Raw genomic sequence first — 18865 nt, forward strand, 5'->3', positions numbered from 1 at the left:
TTGTGCTCTCATGAAGCGAGGATAACATGCTTCATTATAATATGTAGATGAATTCCAGAATAGCAAGACAGAAAATCTCATCCTTCCTGTGTTTTAAAATGAAACTTTGCTGAAGTGCATCTTCCAGATTTGTTTGTGTGGTAGTGRGAGTGAGTGCCATCGGATGCAGCTGGAATATTTTCAGACACTCCTTTCACCTTGGAGGTGCAGTAGATCTTAAAAGGAGGTTGATGTGTCTGTAGTACCTGACACTGTTTGATTTGAAAAAAATTGATTCTTAGTATCAAACCTCATAATCAGCATTTCAAACAGTTTTTCAGGAGATTCTTGCTAACTTGTGCTGAATTAGTTGGCTTTTAAAAATTTTTCTAGCCCATTGTTGTGAAGAGGATCTCTAAATAGAACTGTGCATGTGAGTGTAGAGTTCATGCGTGGTAACTTTGACAGGCTTCAACAGAGGCAACTTCTGCTTCTTGCAAAATTTAACAACAGGTTGGCTCATTTTGCTCTGTGGAAGGGTAGAGAAGCTCTGGATAGAAACAGTGAGAACCAAAGTGGTTTTTGGGGGCTGGGGCCTTAACCGTCTCTCACCACCCAGGAAACTCTGACTCTCCCCTCAGTAAATTTTCAATGGCTGCAGGTTATCATGTATGTTTCTTTAAATAAAGCAAAAACAAGGAAAAAAAAATCCAAAACAAGAAACCCAAAACCAAGCGTTCCCCACTCCAAATCTGTATTGGAGAGTCAGAGAAAAAGAACCATGTACATCATCATTTCTTACAATATTACTTATTTATTTGTACAACCCTTTTGAAGTGGTTGTGATAAAAGTCTTATATTCTTATGTTCTTATATTGACGCATAAAATAATTCTGAAATACYTAGAATTATAAAATTTMTAAAGAAGGAAACTACAGCATCAGATGGGAAAATAGAAGCATGGGAAGCAGAAAAGAGTTTTGGTTAGACAATTTACAATTGAGTGTTTCTTTTTAATAGTGTTTTCAATGCATGCTGAAACTATGGAGTTTACTCGATCTTAGGCACCTCATTCTTTCAGTTACACATACAGCCCCYTTTTCAGTTTGTTTGGGTATTTTTGTGTGTGTTACATCCTTTGAGAGGTGAATCCCTTGGTTCTGTCAAGCACTTCACTCGTGCTGTCACCATAGCTTAGAGTTAACTGGCAACAAAATAGAGGAGGAGGAGGATAGAACATCTGTAACTTGGGTCACAGGTCAGAACTGGTGCTGACTGTGGGACAATATAGCTCACTACCAGTCTTATTGCTTTTAGGCTATACTGTCTTAATAAACTAAGTGTTGAATTGTCTGTGGGAATGCAGATTGTCAGTTTTGGTAGGCACCTTCAGAAGATGCTCTAGAAGGCTTTGTGACAGTAGGAATCAGTCAGGAGAGCAGGTGGGAGCAAATTCTGTTCAGCATCGTGTCACCTGGTAACAGCTGAACTTCTGGTCTTTGACAGTTAATATGTCTTGGGGATTAAAAAAAAAAACAAAATTCTGTGAACCTCTAGGGCATTCAGCAGAAGCTTTGAGGTTTGATTATATTAATTGCTATTAATTGAAGTTACCAGAGCTGTGACAGTGTAAGAGCCATGTGATGAAACCCTTGTTCTTCTTGAGCTCTTTCTAGGCAGGGTTGAGCAGTGAAATCTGGGTCTGGAAGGCTCACTAGAAGCATCTTTATCACACAGACCCAAGGTCTAGAATTTTCACAGCAGCAGGTTCCATAAATAATTGAAGCACTGGTGAAACTTCTGTTCCAATATTAAGTTGTAAATGCAAATAAGAGACATAATCTTATTTCAAATTTAAATTTGTTTTTATTCAGCCTTAGGAGGTGCTCAATTTAGTTGATTTTTGTTGTGTCAAATCCTGTCAGAGATGCTGAGAGGGCTCTATAGACCTTGGCTACCTGCAAATACACTTGTGAGCATTTTTAGTAGATTGAAATAAATATTTTAAGGTAGCAGTACAAAGTGCCATGCTTCTTTTTTGRCATTCTGCATACCTCTTCATAGTCTGTAATCAGATAAATCTCTTCTTCATTTCACTGCATTTTAATTGACTATTTACACAAAGTATTTTAAAGGTTTTTCTGGACTGGTTATTGTAAAACAATTACAGGGAGACTTTAAAATTGCATTGAACTGTTTAAGAAAATTGCAGAGGTTTTGTAAGATTGCTTGAAAAACATGCAATTTGAAAGGATGCTACTTTTGAAATTATCTGCAGTGACTGGCCCTCCTTTTCTTCTTGTTATATTTTTCCTTTAAATCCAAGTTCTGTTTACAATATTTAATTATTTCTGGTGAGATGAGTCAGATGTTATAAATAGAATATTGTGATGTTAGACTGCAAGTTAGAACTGTGTCATCTCATATGCTTTAAAGATACTTTGCAGGTTTTAGATATTACCRTAGTATTAGTGTGATATTGCAAGGCCTTGGGGACATTGACTGGAACTGGAGCCACAAAACTGTCTTGATCTGTCCATATACATGAGGAGGCAGGATATTTTCTTTTTTTATAAGAATCTTTTGAAATAGTTGTCTGTACACATACATAACAGTCAGGAATTCACTGTTATCTAATGCTTCTTAAGTGGTGTGTATGATTAGCTAGGTTGTCCCTGTGCAGAAGAGGTGATTTCTTGATAATACTTGGTTAAAGATTGGTTTTTYTATAGTTTTTGTGCTATATTTAACAACAAATACTCAGTGAGAGAAGAACAATGTAATAAATATGTAGAAATGTCACTTTCRTACAAGTTGGTAATTTTATCCTCTAAGTAGAACAGGAAAGACAAAAAGGCTTAGTGAAGGATACTTTAAAATAAATTGGGTTAAGAGGATGCAGATTACTCTCTCTAAGGTAACTATTTTARAAGGTATTTCTTCCATTGCAGCAGATCTATAAAAGCAAATGTGTCCAGTTCTTACACYTCTCCTGGCGATGGCCAGCCTGTGGCTGGAGCTGCTGGAGGTTGTCTGGGGATAGATGTGATCTCTTGTCTCTTAGAAGACAGAAAAAAATTTATCTTTAACAAGCAGTTACAATATTTGACTTGTAATTAACCATTCTAAATAATCTCTAGGATGCTTAAAAATTGTTTCTCTTCCTGTGTAATGAATGAAATCACCCACTGCTGTGGAAGTTCCCTATATGTATGATATTCAATGTTATTTCCTAGACATTSTTACAGTGTAGGTGACAGCACAGAGATGAATAGAGCTTTGTACTTACACTTCAGGTTTTTTAGCAGCAAGTGTTAAAATCTGACAAAGGGAATTCAAAGTCTAATGTGGCAGAGTAGCATGATTATAAAAGCAGTTGTCATGGAAGGCAATAAATTTATTGTAATCTGTGTTCCCATTGCTAGAAGGCTTTGCACAGTCAAAAGCTGTCCCTGCTTGTGCAGGCTGTGTGCAGCTGTGAGCCAGGACTGGTGCTGGTGGCTCTCACACTGATTCTTGTGGCAAGTCAGACACTCTTGGTAACCCCAGATGCTRTGAGGTATGACAGGATATGACTTCATCAAAGTAAACTGCACACRCAGCTGCTCCCCCATTGCTTGGAGTCACGATGGCTAGCTTTGGAAATGGCAAATATTCTGGGTTATTGGCTCAGGTAGATKGGAAATACTCAAATGCTCAGTTACTTGTGGATGCACGCTGCCCATCAGCCCTGTGGAATAAGCTGGTTTATGGTAAGCTGTTTTCCAAATGAGAAAGATTGTTTATTTACAAGCTCACCCCCACCCTGATCTCCACTCCCGATAGCTTTGGTGTAGCCCATGGACAAACTTCATTGATAATACAAGGGGAAAGGGATAATTGGTTATGCCTTTTTTTTCTGCTGGGGGGATTATAACAGGCAGGAAACTTATGCAGTGTTCTTGATCTGTTCTTCCTTCTGTTGCTAAGCAGGACTTGAATCTTCATCAGCGTYTTTAGTGCAACAGCAAATGCAGCATTCTCAACTGGCACTGAAAAATTGTGTACAAAGGAGCTGAAGGACTAAAATCCTACAGGGAGCAATTTTGAGGTTAAGTCCATGTTGTGTGCTTTGGTTCTGAAATCTAGAGCTCATGGTTTTCTTTGCAGGCAAGTTGGCTGGATGCTTTCTTGCTGATACAGTTGCCTGGAAGTCTTATAGCAGCTTACCTTACAATAAAGAGTGGAGGCTTTAATGAGTTAAATTTTGAAAATCAAGTCCTATGATGAATACACAGTAAATTGGATGTTAGCTTTCCACAGACAACAAATCCTGTTTTATTTTACCGCTTGTAAATTTAACTTTCAGTGTATGGTTTTGTTCCTTTTCTGCATAAGTGGCATAGTAGATGTTGTGAGTGGGGAAATGGGAGTTYTGCTGGTTTATTAAGTGTTGCCTGGGGATGCAGGGTCTTGTTGTGAGCCACTGAAGTCAGCAGGGCTTTTCTAGGGACTGGAAGGAGGAGGTAGAACCAGGCTGTGGGGGTCAGTGGGTGAGAGAGAAGGGAGCCACGTTCACTGCAACCTCCCAATCAGACAGACACTGAAGTACTTCACTATGCAAACATTTAATTGTCAGTCCCTAGATATTATAGCTATGGCTTTGTCAAGGTATATATAGCCTAAATTGCACCCTCTGGCTATTGTTTCAGGTGAAAATACAGAGGAAAATCTGTATCAGTTTACACCTAGGGTGTGGTTCTACAATCTTTTTTTTTTCCTCCTAGTAATGCTGGATTAAGCAGCTCCTGTCTCTCTGCTGAGTGAAACACTTGTGAAATAATAGTTGTAGTCTAACTGTAAAGTTGTTTTCAAAACAAAGTGATGGCTGCTTAAAGAATCGGAATTTTCCATCATAGATTGAGTCTGGTAATCCTAGAATCCATTGGACTCTGCTTGATTATGTCTCTTTTCAGAGTGAATCTGATCTGATTTTTACATGTCTGCCTACAAGACTGTATAACTTAGTAGATCTTGTATTTTGGTTATCTTTGAGTGTTAGAGTTGTTGTGTCAGTGAGTAACTGCAGTGTAAATCAGGATCAGTTGTAACTGCTATATTGTGAAAACTAAATGAAAAGTAAGAAATAGTTTATATTATTAGTAGTATTTTTTTTGAAAAATCCTTTTTCATAATTAGCTATGTCAGGAGACCAGGTAATAGAAATCAGAAGTTTTTCTAACATTCCTGAGGTGGTTCTCAGTAACTTTGTGAGGTGGAGAAAATATGATTTGAAATTTGGGTTCTGCTGAACAAGACTTAGAGCATCACTTATCTCTTACGAGAGGGCTGTTATTAATGATGCCCAGAGGAGAAAGAGGCATAATTTATACAGTAAATATAAATGTTTTTCATACCAAATATTCTTTTTATCCCTTCAGAATAAATCTGTAGTTATTTGGAATATCCAGAAGCCTCAAATGCTGCAAAGATTTGGGTTAACTGGCACTATTTTTGATGGGTATGTCAAAGGAATAGAAAGTGTTCCAAATAGTCAGACAGTGTGGGTGTTGGATTATTGAGACATCCATGTAAAATAATTTGGAAAGCAGTTTTTTAAATAATAACTTCTCWGAAGAATTTTCCCAGGAAATGCTAAAATTGTCTGTTTCATTCTTGTTCAATTTGAATTACTCTAGAAATGCATTAAAGGAGTTTTCTAGTTGTCAGAGGCAAGGTAGACTTTGCTGGGCTTTGGTTTATAAGGAATATAATTTTGGGATTTAGGATGTTCAGATACTTTGTTTTTAAAAACAGAGAATCTGTATTTAAATGTGTTTGTTCTGCTCTGCTGAAAGCAATGGCAACTGTCCTGYTCTCACTGGTACTAAATGGAAGTATTAGAGAGGAAAGGCCTAAATTAATTTCCTGATAGGCARCATTTATTTCACAAAAATACCTAAAGATTAATTCCCAAAAGCCATTTTGTTTTTCATTTCTGTGATGTTACTCAAGTCAACTGTCTAGAAATCCTGCTTGTTAAGGAGCTTCTGTTCCACGTTGTAGTTTGTAATTTATAGAGAAGTTTTGAGCCAAATTCAGTTTATCTGTGTTGCCTACCAAAGGCAGTGTATTATGCACTTATATAACAGACAGCAAATTTTAGTCCTAAATACAGAGTTGGGTTTTTTTGTGGCCAGGTGATTGAAGGAAGACTTTTACTACCAGTTGTGTTATGGGATTCTGGGGAAAATATCAATGTCTGAGCTGTAGCTGATACGGTTTGATTATGATTTGTATCCAGGCCAGGCAGAACCCTGTCMGTGTCTGATATTTCTTCTGTAGAACCTGCTTTAACAGCTGACTGTGCCTGGCTGTTTCAGCACCACTATTTCCATGGGGTGTTTGGAGAAGTCCTAAATRCATCACTCCTTGTTTGGGAAGTTTCCTTTTTGTWCTGCGTGACTCTCASCTTGTGCCCCGAAATGTAGGGTCATGGACCACTGTGTCATTTGCCAATATAAAACTTGTAAGTSTCTTTTCTTGTTTTTGTGGCCTGAATTTAATGATCTGAGGCTTGATAGCCTTGGAGATAAGAATACTATTTTTATCTGCAGAGTAGGTAGAGCACAGGAGTAAAATCTTCAGTGCGCTGTCAACATGTCTCGTAAACAAGCCTCAGATAACTGCTTGGGATGCAAAAGGGGTTCTCTGTGCAACACAACAATTSTGTGTCCTCCTGCTGACGCCATCCAAAATCATCACGGATAACCACAACAATGTGAAGAAGGGCCTCTGTCCCRGGAAAGGGCCAAAATCACAGCCTGGATAGATGGTGCTCTTCGTTGTGAAATAGGAAGAAGTGATGGTAAGGTGCAGCATCAGCAGTTTTATTTATAATTTAATCCCTGCAAGACTCCTGCAGCACTCGTGTGAGAGGTGTTGTGACCGAGGTCTCACAGGAAGCGTGGCGTCGTTCGTCACCGCCGTGATTCAGGGTGATGTCACCCACTCACAGGAGCGTTTGGGGTGTCCGTACTGTTATGGTGGCCTGGCAATACCCTTTCCTGGACTCCTTTGGCATCTTTCCCCAAGTACTCCACACTGTTGCTGGAAGCAAAAGCTTTTGAGCAATTTCCAAACACAAAGCGGTGCATTGTGGGCCGGCGCTGGGAGGACTGGCTCAACAAGTTTGGCAGCAGCAGCTTTGGCTTCCTGCCTACCCTGGATAGGCACCAGTAGAGATTGCCATAGTCTCCCAGTGAGTTTGAGCTGGAGATCCCAGCCTAAGTCCTGAAATTCATATGTGTGCAACTGCTGTGCCTGGCAGAGGATTTGCTTCTGTTGTAAACCGTGGTTTTGTTATCCTGGATATGTTTGCAGTAGTTATCTTTTGTCTGCTTTAGGAAGGTGGATATGTTATTTATTTTCAGGGTACTGGAGGGTGGTAAACTCTGTAAATTTGTTAAAATATCAGAGGATCCTGTTTACCTTTCAGTTTTCTGTTGTCTGTTTAATCTTACTGTTTTCATTCTGAGTCATCCAGGGGCAGTTAGCTGGTGCTCTGAAAGGTCTTTTTCTGTGCATTTTTAAATACCAACTCTGTGTTCTTTGATGTTCCTGTTCCTTGATAGTGACCCCATATGTCTCTTGTGACTTTTCCTTGCAAATAGACCTCATCTTGTAACATGATGCATCAGGACCACCTCTTGAGGTCTGGAGGGTTCCTGGGGGAGCAGGATACCACTTGCCTGTGTCTCATTGCAGAGTTTTGTTCTGATAATGTCTAATCTTATATCTGTRTATGGATGACTTTCTCTTGCTGCTTATAGAATCAGGTTTATTGGTTTTATGTCCTTTCTGTCGTGAGATGTCTAAAATGTATAGCTGGTGTTCATTTGAGTACTTTTTCCCAGGAGCAGAGCATTTTGCTCCCTGGCTGGCCTATGAAAAGGAGAAAAGTTCTTTGTTTTACCTTCCATTGTGTGTTTAGGTCYGTTCATACATATCCAGTGCCTTCTTCCCAAGTGTGATGAGTGTTGTGATCTGCAGAGAGACCAGAGGAGGGAAGTTGTCTTAGAAGTATCTGTCAAAAATATGACTAAATCAAAACATTAAGTAGTCTGAGCAAATTATTTTCTCCTTTCCTTTTGTTTTGTTCTGCTGAAGGTGTTACCTTCTGTGTACATCACAAGTGGGCTAGTGTTCCAGTTATGTTAAAGAGGCCCAGACCATGAAAGAACAGAAAAACTACTTTAAAACATGCCAATCCTTTCAGAACTTCTGCACATATGATCTAAGTGATCTTCATTTAACAATACATCTTAATTTAAAAATATTACAAGTTGCAGTCCTTCCTAACTTGTTTCTATTTAAGAGTGAAATGAGTGATTTCAGTAGTGGACAGTTAGTGCCACTAATTATTCTTAATATAAGAATAATTCCTGGTGCAGATTTGTTTACCCAGTGTTTTCAAAGTTTTTTGGTTTTTTTGGTTTTTTTTTTCTGTAACACACATAATGTATTTTATGTGTAATGTTTGGAGATGGAATTCTGGAAGAYTTTGTGAAGGCAGGCTCTGAAAATAGGTTGAATTACTCCTAAGAGTGAAGAAATACATCTTGGAATAAGGGTAACAATGGGTTTATTCTAAAGGGGAGGTGAYGTGCAAAGGCAAAACCTAAATGTCTTCTTCAGAAGAATTCAAAATTCCGTAACAATAAAAAAAAAAGTCACTTCCACGAAGATTTTTAGGCTAGACTGTATTTGTATTGTATCACAAACAAGCAGCAGTGAAACTGTTGCCCTTTTTCTGTGAATAGGATGCCTGATTTTTTTTCCCTGCTTACCTGTTTAATTCATATACGTGTGTGTCAGAGCACAGCTAGCAGCGGTTCAAAGTCCAGCCCTTCTGAACAGGTGGGTCCCTTCTTGGAAGGAAAGCTCTAATGACAGTAGCTCTGTATGTGCTGGAATATATCAACTGTCAGAAGCCTCAAGGTTTGCCTGTTCCTCAGCTGGATAATTGAAATAGTCATATTTCTTTGTCTAAAGGTATGCAGTAGCCAAGTTCAAAATACTTTGTGTAACTACATGTGTGTTCAAATACATAACAAGTAGGTTAGCCCTTTTGCTGCACTATAACAACAAAAACAGTTTTATTTTCCACTTTATCTTTTAATCTTATTAAATATCACAGTGCAGTTGGGGTTTTTTTGCTATAGTGCATTTATATGCCTGTTGCTGTGCAACTCGCATTATTTTTTTTTATTGTATCAAATCAACTCCCAGTAAATCTGCAAAGCAAAGGAAGTAAATTTTAATGGAAAAACTAATAGTGCCTACCAAAYGGAGAGGAGTGAGGATGTGTAAGCTGGTGTGTGAAAATCAACAGACATCAGTTTCCTTATGGCTATATTAGGCATGATTGAAACAGTCTTATTTTTGAGGTGGATGTTGCAGTGCATGGAGAATGGGAGTGGCGGGGTGGGGTGGTTTTAGGTAGTTGGGTTGCCTAATAAAAGAAAATATTGATATACGATTCAGCTGACAGGTCCTGTGTATTATTGTCCTTTTTTTTTTTTTAATTGTTTTTTTCAATATGCTAATTTGCTCCATCAGGTATTAGGTGCATAATGTGATATGTGGCCAGAGTATTCTTTGCACAAACATGTTTTGCCTTTGCACAGTTTAAGATTTAACACCATGCTGCTGTCACACAGGACTTGGGGCTGTGGCCAGCAGGGAAGAGGTGGAAAGATGAGCACTGTGCATGTTCCAAGTAGCAGGGAACAAGATGCACTTCATTATTGCTAAATATTGGTGTGTAATTCTATCACAAAAGGTGAAGTCATGGGCACATTGGATTCCTCCAGTTCCCATTAGTAAGAAAATGTGTAAATCTGAGAGGSTGTTAGTGCTGTGCTCCCTCAGTTACTCACTTACAGCCAGCACCCAGTCGCAGGCTGGGTATGGACAGTCACACAGGAACGTGACAGCAAAAACCACACATGCCAATATTTTTTTTTTTTTGCGTTAAAAGCACGCCTAGGTAGGAGATGGGAGAGGCTGAGAAGCCTGGAACATGTTCACCATTTGCAGTCACGTCGTATCAAAATACTTCTGCTRCGACGAGCAGTTTTATGTAAACTGTGAGTTTAGGTTTAAATAAAACAAACTTCCTTTTTCCTACTCCAAAAGTACAGCTGCTGCAGAGTACATGGAGTGCTGTGTGTAAAACAGGAGAAAAATACCAAACCTGTTGATGTTAAAACAATTCATAATTGTYGTGTGCTTCAGGCTATTTGATTTAAGATGCATTTTAGAATATTCTATGGATGATTTATTTCAGTTTAATTGAGGCTGTGTTTGACTAGTGGCTTATACAAACTTTTCTCCCCCCTCATAATAGACCATGGTTTTCTCCATAATAATTGAAGTGTTTCTGTGTACACTTTCATATTAGCTTAGTCCAGATTTTAATTTTACTGCAAATTATAGGGTTTTTATTCCCTGAATTTAGTTTCATTTTTGTGTCACAATTCATGTGTCAATTCATTTTTGAGGGTTCCTTAAGCTATTTTAGAATTAGATTTTTTTTTTAACAGAAAAGTATAAATAATAGTTTGTTGGCTTTCCCAAAATACAGCAATGGCCCGATGAGATCATGCCACCTAAAAATAATGCATGACTTTGAATGAAGATATCTTACATGACAAATTGTGTGTTCAACATTTGTGTAATATACAAATTGGTTGGAGAAATCTAAAATATCTTTAGGTCTGAAAACTCATTAAAAAGTAAATGGGAACAGTTTTTGCAGATGACTGACTTCATTCAAATTGCTGATGAAAAATTGATGTAACAGGATACGATGTGTGTGGGGAGACTTATAAAGCTTTTCAGCAGATTAAAATATGCTACTTGTGTTTCATTGAGAAATTTACTCATTAGTCTTTCTGCAATCTTCTGTAAGGTTGTTCACTGAAATTATGTATTATTCTCTATAATAATCTTAGAAAACCTGTTTAATAGTTTGAATGAACAATTTGACATGCATTTGGTTAGATTTTCCAAAAAATTGTGTGTAGATGAGTTCATACACAAAGAATCTAACTAAATACTTAGATGTCTGCTTTAATATGCTTTATATATAATTACAGGAACACTGAAATCTTGGGAGCCTAAAATTAGAACTCGCAGCTGCACGCCAGGCTGCAGGTGCACGTGTGCATGACACACTTCTCTTTGGTATCTGCTGCTCAGTTTTTATCCTTGGGTGCGATACAGACATTTCCCAGAACTGTTAAATTTTAGASAACTAAATGTTAGTGTTTCATTCTGCATCCCCTCAGAGAGAGGGAGGAATGGCTCTGGGGGAATTGCTGTGCCCATAGCCTCGCACAGGATTGCTGTTTTGGATTTGCCACGTGTGTGTGCACAGAGGAGTGGTGCTGCCYGCAGCAAACCTTTTTGCTGGAAGTTTAAAGCTCGAAGGGATGATGCAGGGCATGGGGATTTGGGAATACAACGTGACTGAACCTATGGAAAAGAGGTAGGTCATCCTTTACCCTTTCACCAGCCAATATTCAGACTTGAATYTTGGAAAAGCAAAGTAAAATCYACAGAGCTGTAGCTGTGGAAATACAGACTGTCATGAGTTTTGAAAAGAGACCGAACAGAGAGGACTCTACCTCTAGAGATGAAATGTTCTAACACTAGTGGARATTTATGACAGTGATCAAATCTCATAACGCAGCTTTTGTGCCTATTTAAACCAGACTGGGTTTTTTGGTCTTGAACTGAAAGTCATTYCTCTGAGCCAAAACTTTGAGGTTTGAGTATTCARTAAAATGCTGGGTAATTGCTGTATTTGCCGATGTGGAAAACGCAGTAAAGTCAGCTTTTCCTTCASCTGATCAATCAGCAACTGCTCAGTGAAACAAAGTTCATGCACTTGTGCTCAGAGCCCAAGGAGAGTTGTGCCTTTCAWGTGTCCCTTCAAGTAGCTGGGCTTCCAAAGCTGCATGTGCAGGAAATGTAAGGTACTTAATGTACAGAGTAGAGTTGGCAAGGAATTTAAAAACTGGGTAACCTTGAAGAAGATACATCAGCAGTGCTTCCCTCTGAATCTAAATGAAACAGCTCAGATATGGGAATGTGTGTTTGGTTTATTTTGTATTATAAGGCTGTTTTGTATCTGAGGCAACATGAGCACTAACTTTACAGGAGAGATTTGTTTAAAACAGTGTTTCTGGGTGTAGATTTGATCATTTTATGTTCGGTTTGTTTGATTGTATGTATGTTCTTTGCAGGCGCAAATTAGTTATGCCTGCACATATGGTTCATAAAATACTTGGGYTCTATTAATACCTAAGTGTTCATTACTTGAAATTTTGCAAAAAACCCTAAAGTATGTGTGTTTTACTAGAATCTCTTATTTAGGTTCAAAACTTGTGTAAGCCAGTCTAATCTGTAACCACTCTAATGACTCTGTGGGTTTAGCTGTTTTGTTCACAATATCTGTTTAGAAATATTCTTCTTTTATTATCATCTTACATGGTATACAGTAAAAAAAAGTGCAGTAGTTAAATTTTACTTCGGCATTGATAAGTATACAAAAACACATGTGTTCGTGAATGATAAGCACTTGAGTGTTTCTCCAAAATAGTTTAGAAAAATATTGTTTAGAAAGTAATGTTTTAGTTATAGAAAGTGAAGCATCTGTATATGAAAGGGAAGTTTAGAGGTCCTAACTTGGATCACTTGATTTTTAATAAAGCATTCATATCAGTTAAAATAAAGGCCTGTATTACTTCAAATAGATGGCAGCTTTACTTAAGATAACCAGGTTAGTTCAGATACGCTGCAGTGCTGTTTGCAGCTGCCTCAGTTTGCAGTCAAGGTCCTYCTTGTGCCTGAAGATTATTTGTTATTGACAATTAATGTCAGCAATAGATTCAGCCGGACTTGCCTGCTGTGCGGATTTCTTGGCAGAAGTTCAGCTTTTTGGGCCGACTACAAGTCATTAGTCTGGTGGTAGCAGAGCTGAGCTTTCTGTCTGAAATGTGCCCAGTTTTGGTACAATCTGTTTCATGTGGCCCTTGGTGCTGGTCGCCTTCCTTCTCCTTCCTCCTGCCTCTACTTGAGATCACCAGCTCTTAAAAATAGTCATTTGGGAGGTTTTGTCTGCTTTCAGATATTAAATGACATTCATGTTCACCAGAGCTGTAAAAGGTAAAACAATAGAAATATTTTTGTTACTTTATCAGGATCTGACAGTACCTGAGACATGTGTTACAAGCACRTAATGGGAGTTATTGTGAAATTTCTTTTCCTTCAAGATGTCAAYGATTTTAAGTTACTACAACTGTGGTGTTTTCTCCTCTTTTCTCCTCTTTTTCAGATGTTAGTGAAGAGTCACGTTATTTTAAATAGAAGTTCTACAAAAAGTGTCCCTACCAAGGTGTACCTTGCATATTTTTGACCTTAGTATGATCAAGACTAATTACCTTCTCATGAGAGGAGAAAACCAGCTAGTACAGAGCAAATGTGTTCAAGATAGCTGTTGATGAACATTATTTGAATTTACTTGGTCCATGAAGTAAATAGTTCAAACAATCCAGATTTTGGCAACATTCCAAAATAATGAGGTCTATTTACAATTTTCTTATATACTACCTCTGAAACAGTTCCCTGATGTCTTAATGGAAAACCTAGTGAATTGATAAAAGTTGATATATTTACTTTAGGTGGTTTTGGATCAGACTCCACTAAAAAAAAAAACCAAAAAACTATATGTTTGGGGGATTGTAAAGATAAAAGGGTGTTACATCTGGGCTGTGAATATAAATTTAATAGCATAGGGTATTGTGGTTTTAATGCATCTCATATTAACTATCTTGATTTAAATTATTCTGGAGGTAAAACTAGATTGGTGTAGTGTTGCAAACATGTTATGTTGGCATCTTTGTAGCCAAAACCTTTTACTGTTCTCATCAGGCATCAGCTTTCAGTGTCCATTGTCAAATTGCACTTAGTGGTGAGTAGCATGTACATGTTTGTCATAAATCAGACTTGGACTTTAAAAACCTAATCTTAATAAGCAGGTGTTTGTGGTGGGAATGGATGGGGAAGAATAAGCATTAGCACTGTCAAGCATAAAAATATTTCTGCAGAGCTTTTACGTATTCTTGTCACTTTTTTGAGCAAGTTTTTTCTTCTTTTGAYATAACCTTGGTAGTTTGTTCTTTGCCCTTTCACTTCTGCCCTCAGTAGTTTTGCTTTCTCTTTCTCTGATTCCATTTTTCACTCTCTGTTTTTTGAATTGCAGTAAGCAGACTTCAGGCAAATAGGAAACTTGTGTTCTGGTCTCTGCACACAGCCAGGATTAGGGCTCCCTTTGTCCTCTTCCTCCAGCAATTGCTGTCCTGGAGAAAATCTTACCTCACTTTTTGTTGATATTTCATATAATTTCTAGAAGGGATGTTGTCTTTCTAGATAGTAGGATAGATGGACTGTGCAATGGTCCCAGTCTGAAAAGGGACACAAGRTTTGTAGGAAATTTAATAAATTTGGAGAGTTGAAAAAGAAAAATTAAATTGAAATACACAACTATGGTAGTCACTGAAATCTAGTGGCTAAATAAATGCCAGCTGCTGGCCTGTTCTCTAACTGAGGTGGTTTTAGCCTGTTYTATGTCTTCTGTTGTGTGTGATGTTAAGTAATAAAATTGAGAGATTAAGAGTACACAGGCACAGCTAGTTTTAATGAGCATGAGCATGAATTTCTGTAGTGTAGCTGTACCGAAAGAGAATGCTGGAAATACTAAGAAGTTATTAAATCATTTGTGTGATTCCACAATGTGTTTCAGAGAAGAAGAGAAGGTAGATCAGTTTAAGAAAGTTTTCCAGATGAGGCATGCTGAGCTACATTTTACTTGATGGACAATATGCCRAATTATCCATTATTGCTTTTTCCTTTATTTGTTAGAAAATGATGCTACATTGACCTTTTCCTTATTACAAGCTCAACAAGTGATGCAGTTATCTCAGCATTGYGTATGGCATGGCCTTGTTATAGTCTTGGTAAAGAGTGCAGTAATGCATCAYTTAAAGTTACTTTTTAAAATAACTAAGTTGCATTTGAAAGGAGAAGTGAATTCTGGAGGTCACAATGTCCAGAGTCTTCCTGTTAWRGAGGTAAATGAAGTTGTTTTTCTTTATGTTAATAGAATTAGTGTAGCCAGGAACTCTTACAATAGTGTCTATATGTTGATACTATGAATCCTGTATGGARAGATACATGGAAAGTTTGAGGTCTTGATTTAAAGTTTTAGTTTGACCTTGAAAAATATTCCCACATGAAGAGAGTTAAATGAGCCCAGCTTTGAAAAAGGAACATATGAATCACGATTGCCAGGCTCTTCCTTGAGAGGCACAGGCTTTACATAGTGAAGTATTTCAAAAAGTAATCTTCAAACCCAGAGTAACAGTGCATTGAGATGACACTGGTGAAATACTATAAACTTCATCAGAYTTTTAAATAGAGGATGTGCATGTCATGAAGTGGAACAAGTATAAAATATTGGAATATCAACTGCGTGATACATGTGAACTTTCATAAATGGCTGAGGGGGTACAGAAAAATTGGGCGTCCATCACGTACTCCTGGTACATACTTCCTGTGTAAGTTTTGTTAAACTGTTGTGTATATTGTTCTCTTAAATTTGCATGGTCTAATTTGTCACTTCCCTAAGAGTGCCACATAGGTGTTTGTCCTTTTGGAACACAGAAATGACACTTGCCTGAAATCTGCKCTTGCCCTGCTCAACTAATGATAATGAAGCACATTAAAGATGTGGGAGCTTATGTGCCTAAGAATGAGGCTCCTGGGTTGGGAGGTGTGGACTCAGGTCTCTTCCAGTTGTGTTAACTGGTCTTGGTTGGGTCATACTCGTTACAATCTCAAAATTGCAATTCTGTATTGCCAGCAGATATTCCTAGAAGATTTCTTAGAGTGGTGGTACTTGGATGTGGTGTCCCAGACTGGTGTGAAGGAGTGCTTTATCTTGCAATCCTTCTCTCCCATTAACGAATCTCCCCTGCATTCAGTACAAGCTGGTGTAAAGTCTGAGAATCTAACACGATCTGAAAGGTACAGCCATGAGAACAGGTTCCAGAGTGTGGATTTACAGTTCCCTAGGCTTCACTCAGGAGCAGTCTCTCTGGGGCTGTTAACAATATAAATATCAGGCAGGGCACACTGTCACTGCCCCGTTCATCCCATGTGTTGGTACTCAGGTGAAGGTGATCCTTGAGTACTTGCTCATGTGTGGAAACTTTTACATGCAGGTATACCCAAAGAGCAATGACATCTAAGCTTATACTTGTTTTCTTATGTAGCTTAATACTACATGACAGAAAGTAGATATTAATGTAGAAAAAAAGAAGTAATTCTTATCTGATTTTTCCCTTCTCAGCATGTATTTACTATTTTTGCCTAGTTTGCAGTAGTTGGATGTGCCAGAGGTCTTAATGCTTTTTTCAATAAATATCATATAAATAAATAAGCAAGAGTTGCTACTACCTAAAGAAGGRCAAATCAGATTATTTGTTTCTTTGATGTAACCTCAGTTGCGAAAAGGTGCCTGTAACTTAGGTGAGTGTAGCTGTGATCTCTCTCAGCCAAGTCAGATGTCTTCGGTCTTTGCATTTGCATCCAACTGCAAAATCCAGTTGGGGCTGTTCTTGCAGGTGTCATGCTTAATTTTGATGTAGCACTACTAAGGTTTTTGGAACAGGTGGGATAGATCTTATGTCTTTTTTTTAAAAGGTTTTTTTTTTGTTGTTGTTTTTTTTTTAATGGCGAGGATACATTCTAATTCTGGGAGCAGTTTTGGTGTGGCCGTGTTCTCTGTGTGTGAGAAATAGAGTGGGCAGGGATGATGGTGTCGTTCTGCCAGCAGTTACCTTTGTTATGGCACACTCAATGTGCAATGTACTCAATTTATTTCATAATTGCTGTTCTATTAATGAACACAACAGTGGATGTTGATAAAAGTAYGCATAGGCAAATTAGCAGCTGTAAAACTCTGGGGTCAATTCTAGCATGGGAAWAAATAAATTTAACTTGTTTCATAACTTATTGTTAAGATAAATCTAATAAACTTGAGGGTTTTTATAAGAAAATACATTTGCTTTCATTATTTTTTTACCTTTAACTAGCATTACAGATCACTTAGCCACATATTATGTTTGCAGTTTTTTGTCTTTTAATGATTAAATTAGATTTTTTATTATATAAATGTAATATACCTTTCAGTTGTGTAGTGAATATTGTATTTATTGCTCCAGTAGTCTCTGAATGCAGTTATAACTGTTAAATATATTCTTAACAAACTGTATTCTTAAAAACATAATGGCAGAAATTAATTTTATTAGTGAAAGTCTGCAAGTATGTGTGTTATCTCCTCAATCCACACATGCTCTGACATASTGTTATCTCTAGTTCTCTCTCCTATATAGCTGTTACACGGATCTCTGGCAGCAGATGGCTGGACTATAATGCACTGTTAAACAAATAAAACCATTAGGCATGTAATTCTGCCCAGTAAATGACTGTGTGTTTAAAATGGTKTAAAAAAATTAAATAGAAAATGAAGTTCACTTTTGAATTCATTTAATGACATTGGAATAAAATCCAAACCCCTTTCAGAATACATAAAACATCCCCTCTTATGTTGTGCTTGTCTCAATTGAAGTCAGTGTTTTTTTATTGCATTCTTGCATCTGGTACAAAATAATCAGTCCTAAATCAGTTTTCTAATAGATGTTTTCTGCAAGTAATCGCTCATTTTACATTTATCTTTGTAGGAAGATTTTTGCTTATGTAATACTCCAGCACAAAATTATCTATTGCATTATATGCTCTTTTTTCCTCATTTTCAAATTTGATACAAATGTCTCTAAAATTATRATTCAACACTAGTGTCATGGCTCTGTAATTAAACTGTTTTTCAATAATTGTCAGCAGCTGAGAGATGCCATTTTGTCTTTTTGTTTTTAGATATGCCAATATTTGGTCTTTGCCCGGCTCATGATGATTTCTATTTGGTGATGTGTAACCACTGTAATCAGGTCGTAAAACCACAGGCATTTCAATCACATTATGGTAAGTGCTTAACTATTTTTAATAATTAAGGGTGAGGTTAAATCAGGATTAAGCCTGGCAATTTTTTTTTTTTAAATTGATGGTACATAGATCATTACATTATAAAAAATGTCAAAGAACATAACATGTRTTTAATAATTTTATATACATTGTAATGCAGTTACATAAAGATCTTGTTCTTTTTAATTTTTTAATGCTTTCTTGAAATGCTTCATAGCTACAGTTCAGTTTCGACATGACATATCTAGTGTATTTCACAGCCAATATGTGTAGTGTGTTTGTGTCTCTGTGTGTCATTTCTCTTGTGTATTTATACAAATTATTTTTACATGGGTTCTGGTACAGCGTGAACTGTGAACTTGAGCTGAAAGCTAAACWTACAACGAAATTTGTAAAACGTAGTAAGCTTTCAATAGCCAGTAAGCTTATTTATTTATTTTCAGAAGTATCAATTTGTATTTGTTTTACTGGTCCAATGGTTTTGTATATAAACTATGTGAGGAAGCTCTTGTTGTGTTGGTTGGCCAGTGTTTAGAGAGGACTGAGAAAATGTGAAGTGCTACACCAGTTCAAATGCTCAGTTACTTCCTCCAAGCCTAACTGGGGGAGGTTGGCAGTTCTGCTTTTCCATGCTCCTCTCAAGACTAGAAAATAACCTCAGTTTCATGCCAATGTTTGTACAGGAGGTTTTTTGGAATTCAGCTTTTTGTTTCTTATGAAATTCATGAGATTTTTT

At 37.4% G+C, this 18865-nt stretch overlaps 1 protein-coding gene across 4 annotated transcripts in view; it reads left to right on the forward strand.

Moving 5' to 3' along the window:
- The window catches only part of ATXN7 (ataxin 7), an 82238-nt gene that overhangs the window by 30788 nt on the left and 32585 nt on the right, over positions 1-18865 (forward strand). For 3 of the 4 annotated variants that reach the window (XM_057375328.1, XM_057375327.1, XM_057375329.1), the window contains one exon: positions 18025-18129. The exons of the other annotated variant lie outside the window; for it this stretch is intronic. In XM_057375328.1, coding sequence (XP_057231311.1) covers positions 18025-18129 — 105 coding nt within the window. The remainder of the gene's footprint in view (positions 1-18024; positions 18130-18865) is intronic. 4 annotated transcript variants of the gene reach the window in all.

Source organism: Malurus melanocephalus, unplaced genomic scaffold (genome assembly GCF_030028575.1).
Source record: "Malurus melanocephalus ecotype Western Australia unplaced genomic scaffold, MMel_1.1 scaffold_245, whole genome shotgun sequence".
NCBI lineage: Eukaryota > Metazoa > Chordata > Aves > Passeriformes > Maluridae > Malurus > Malurus melanocephalus.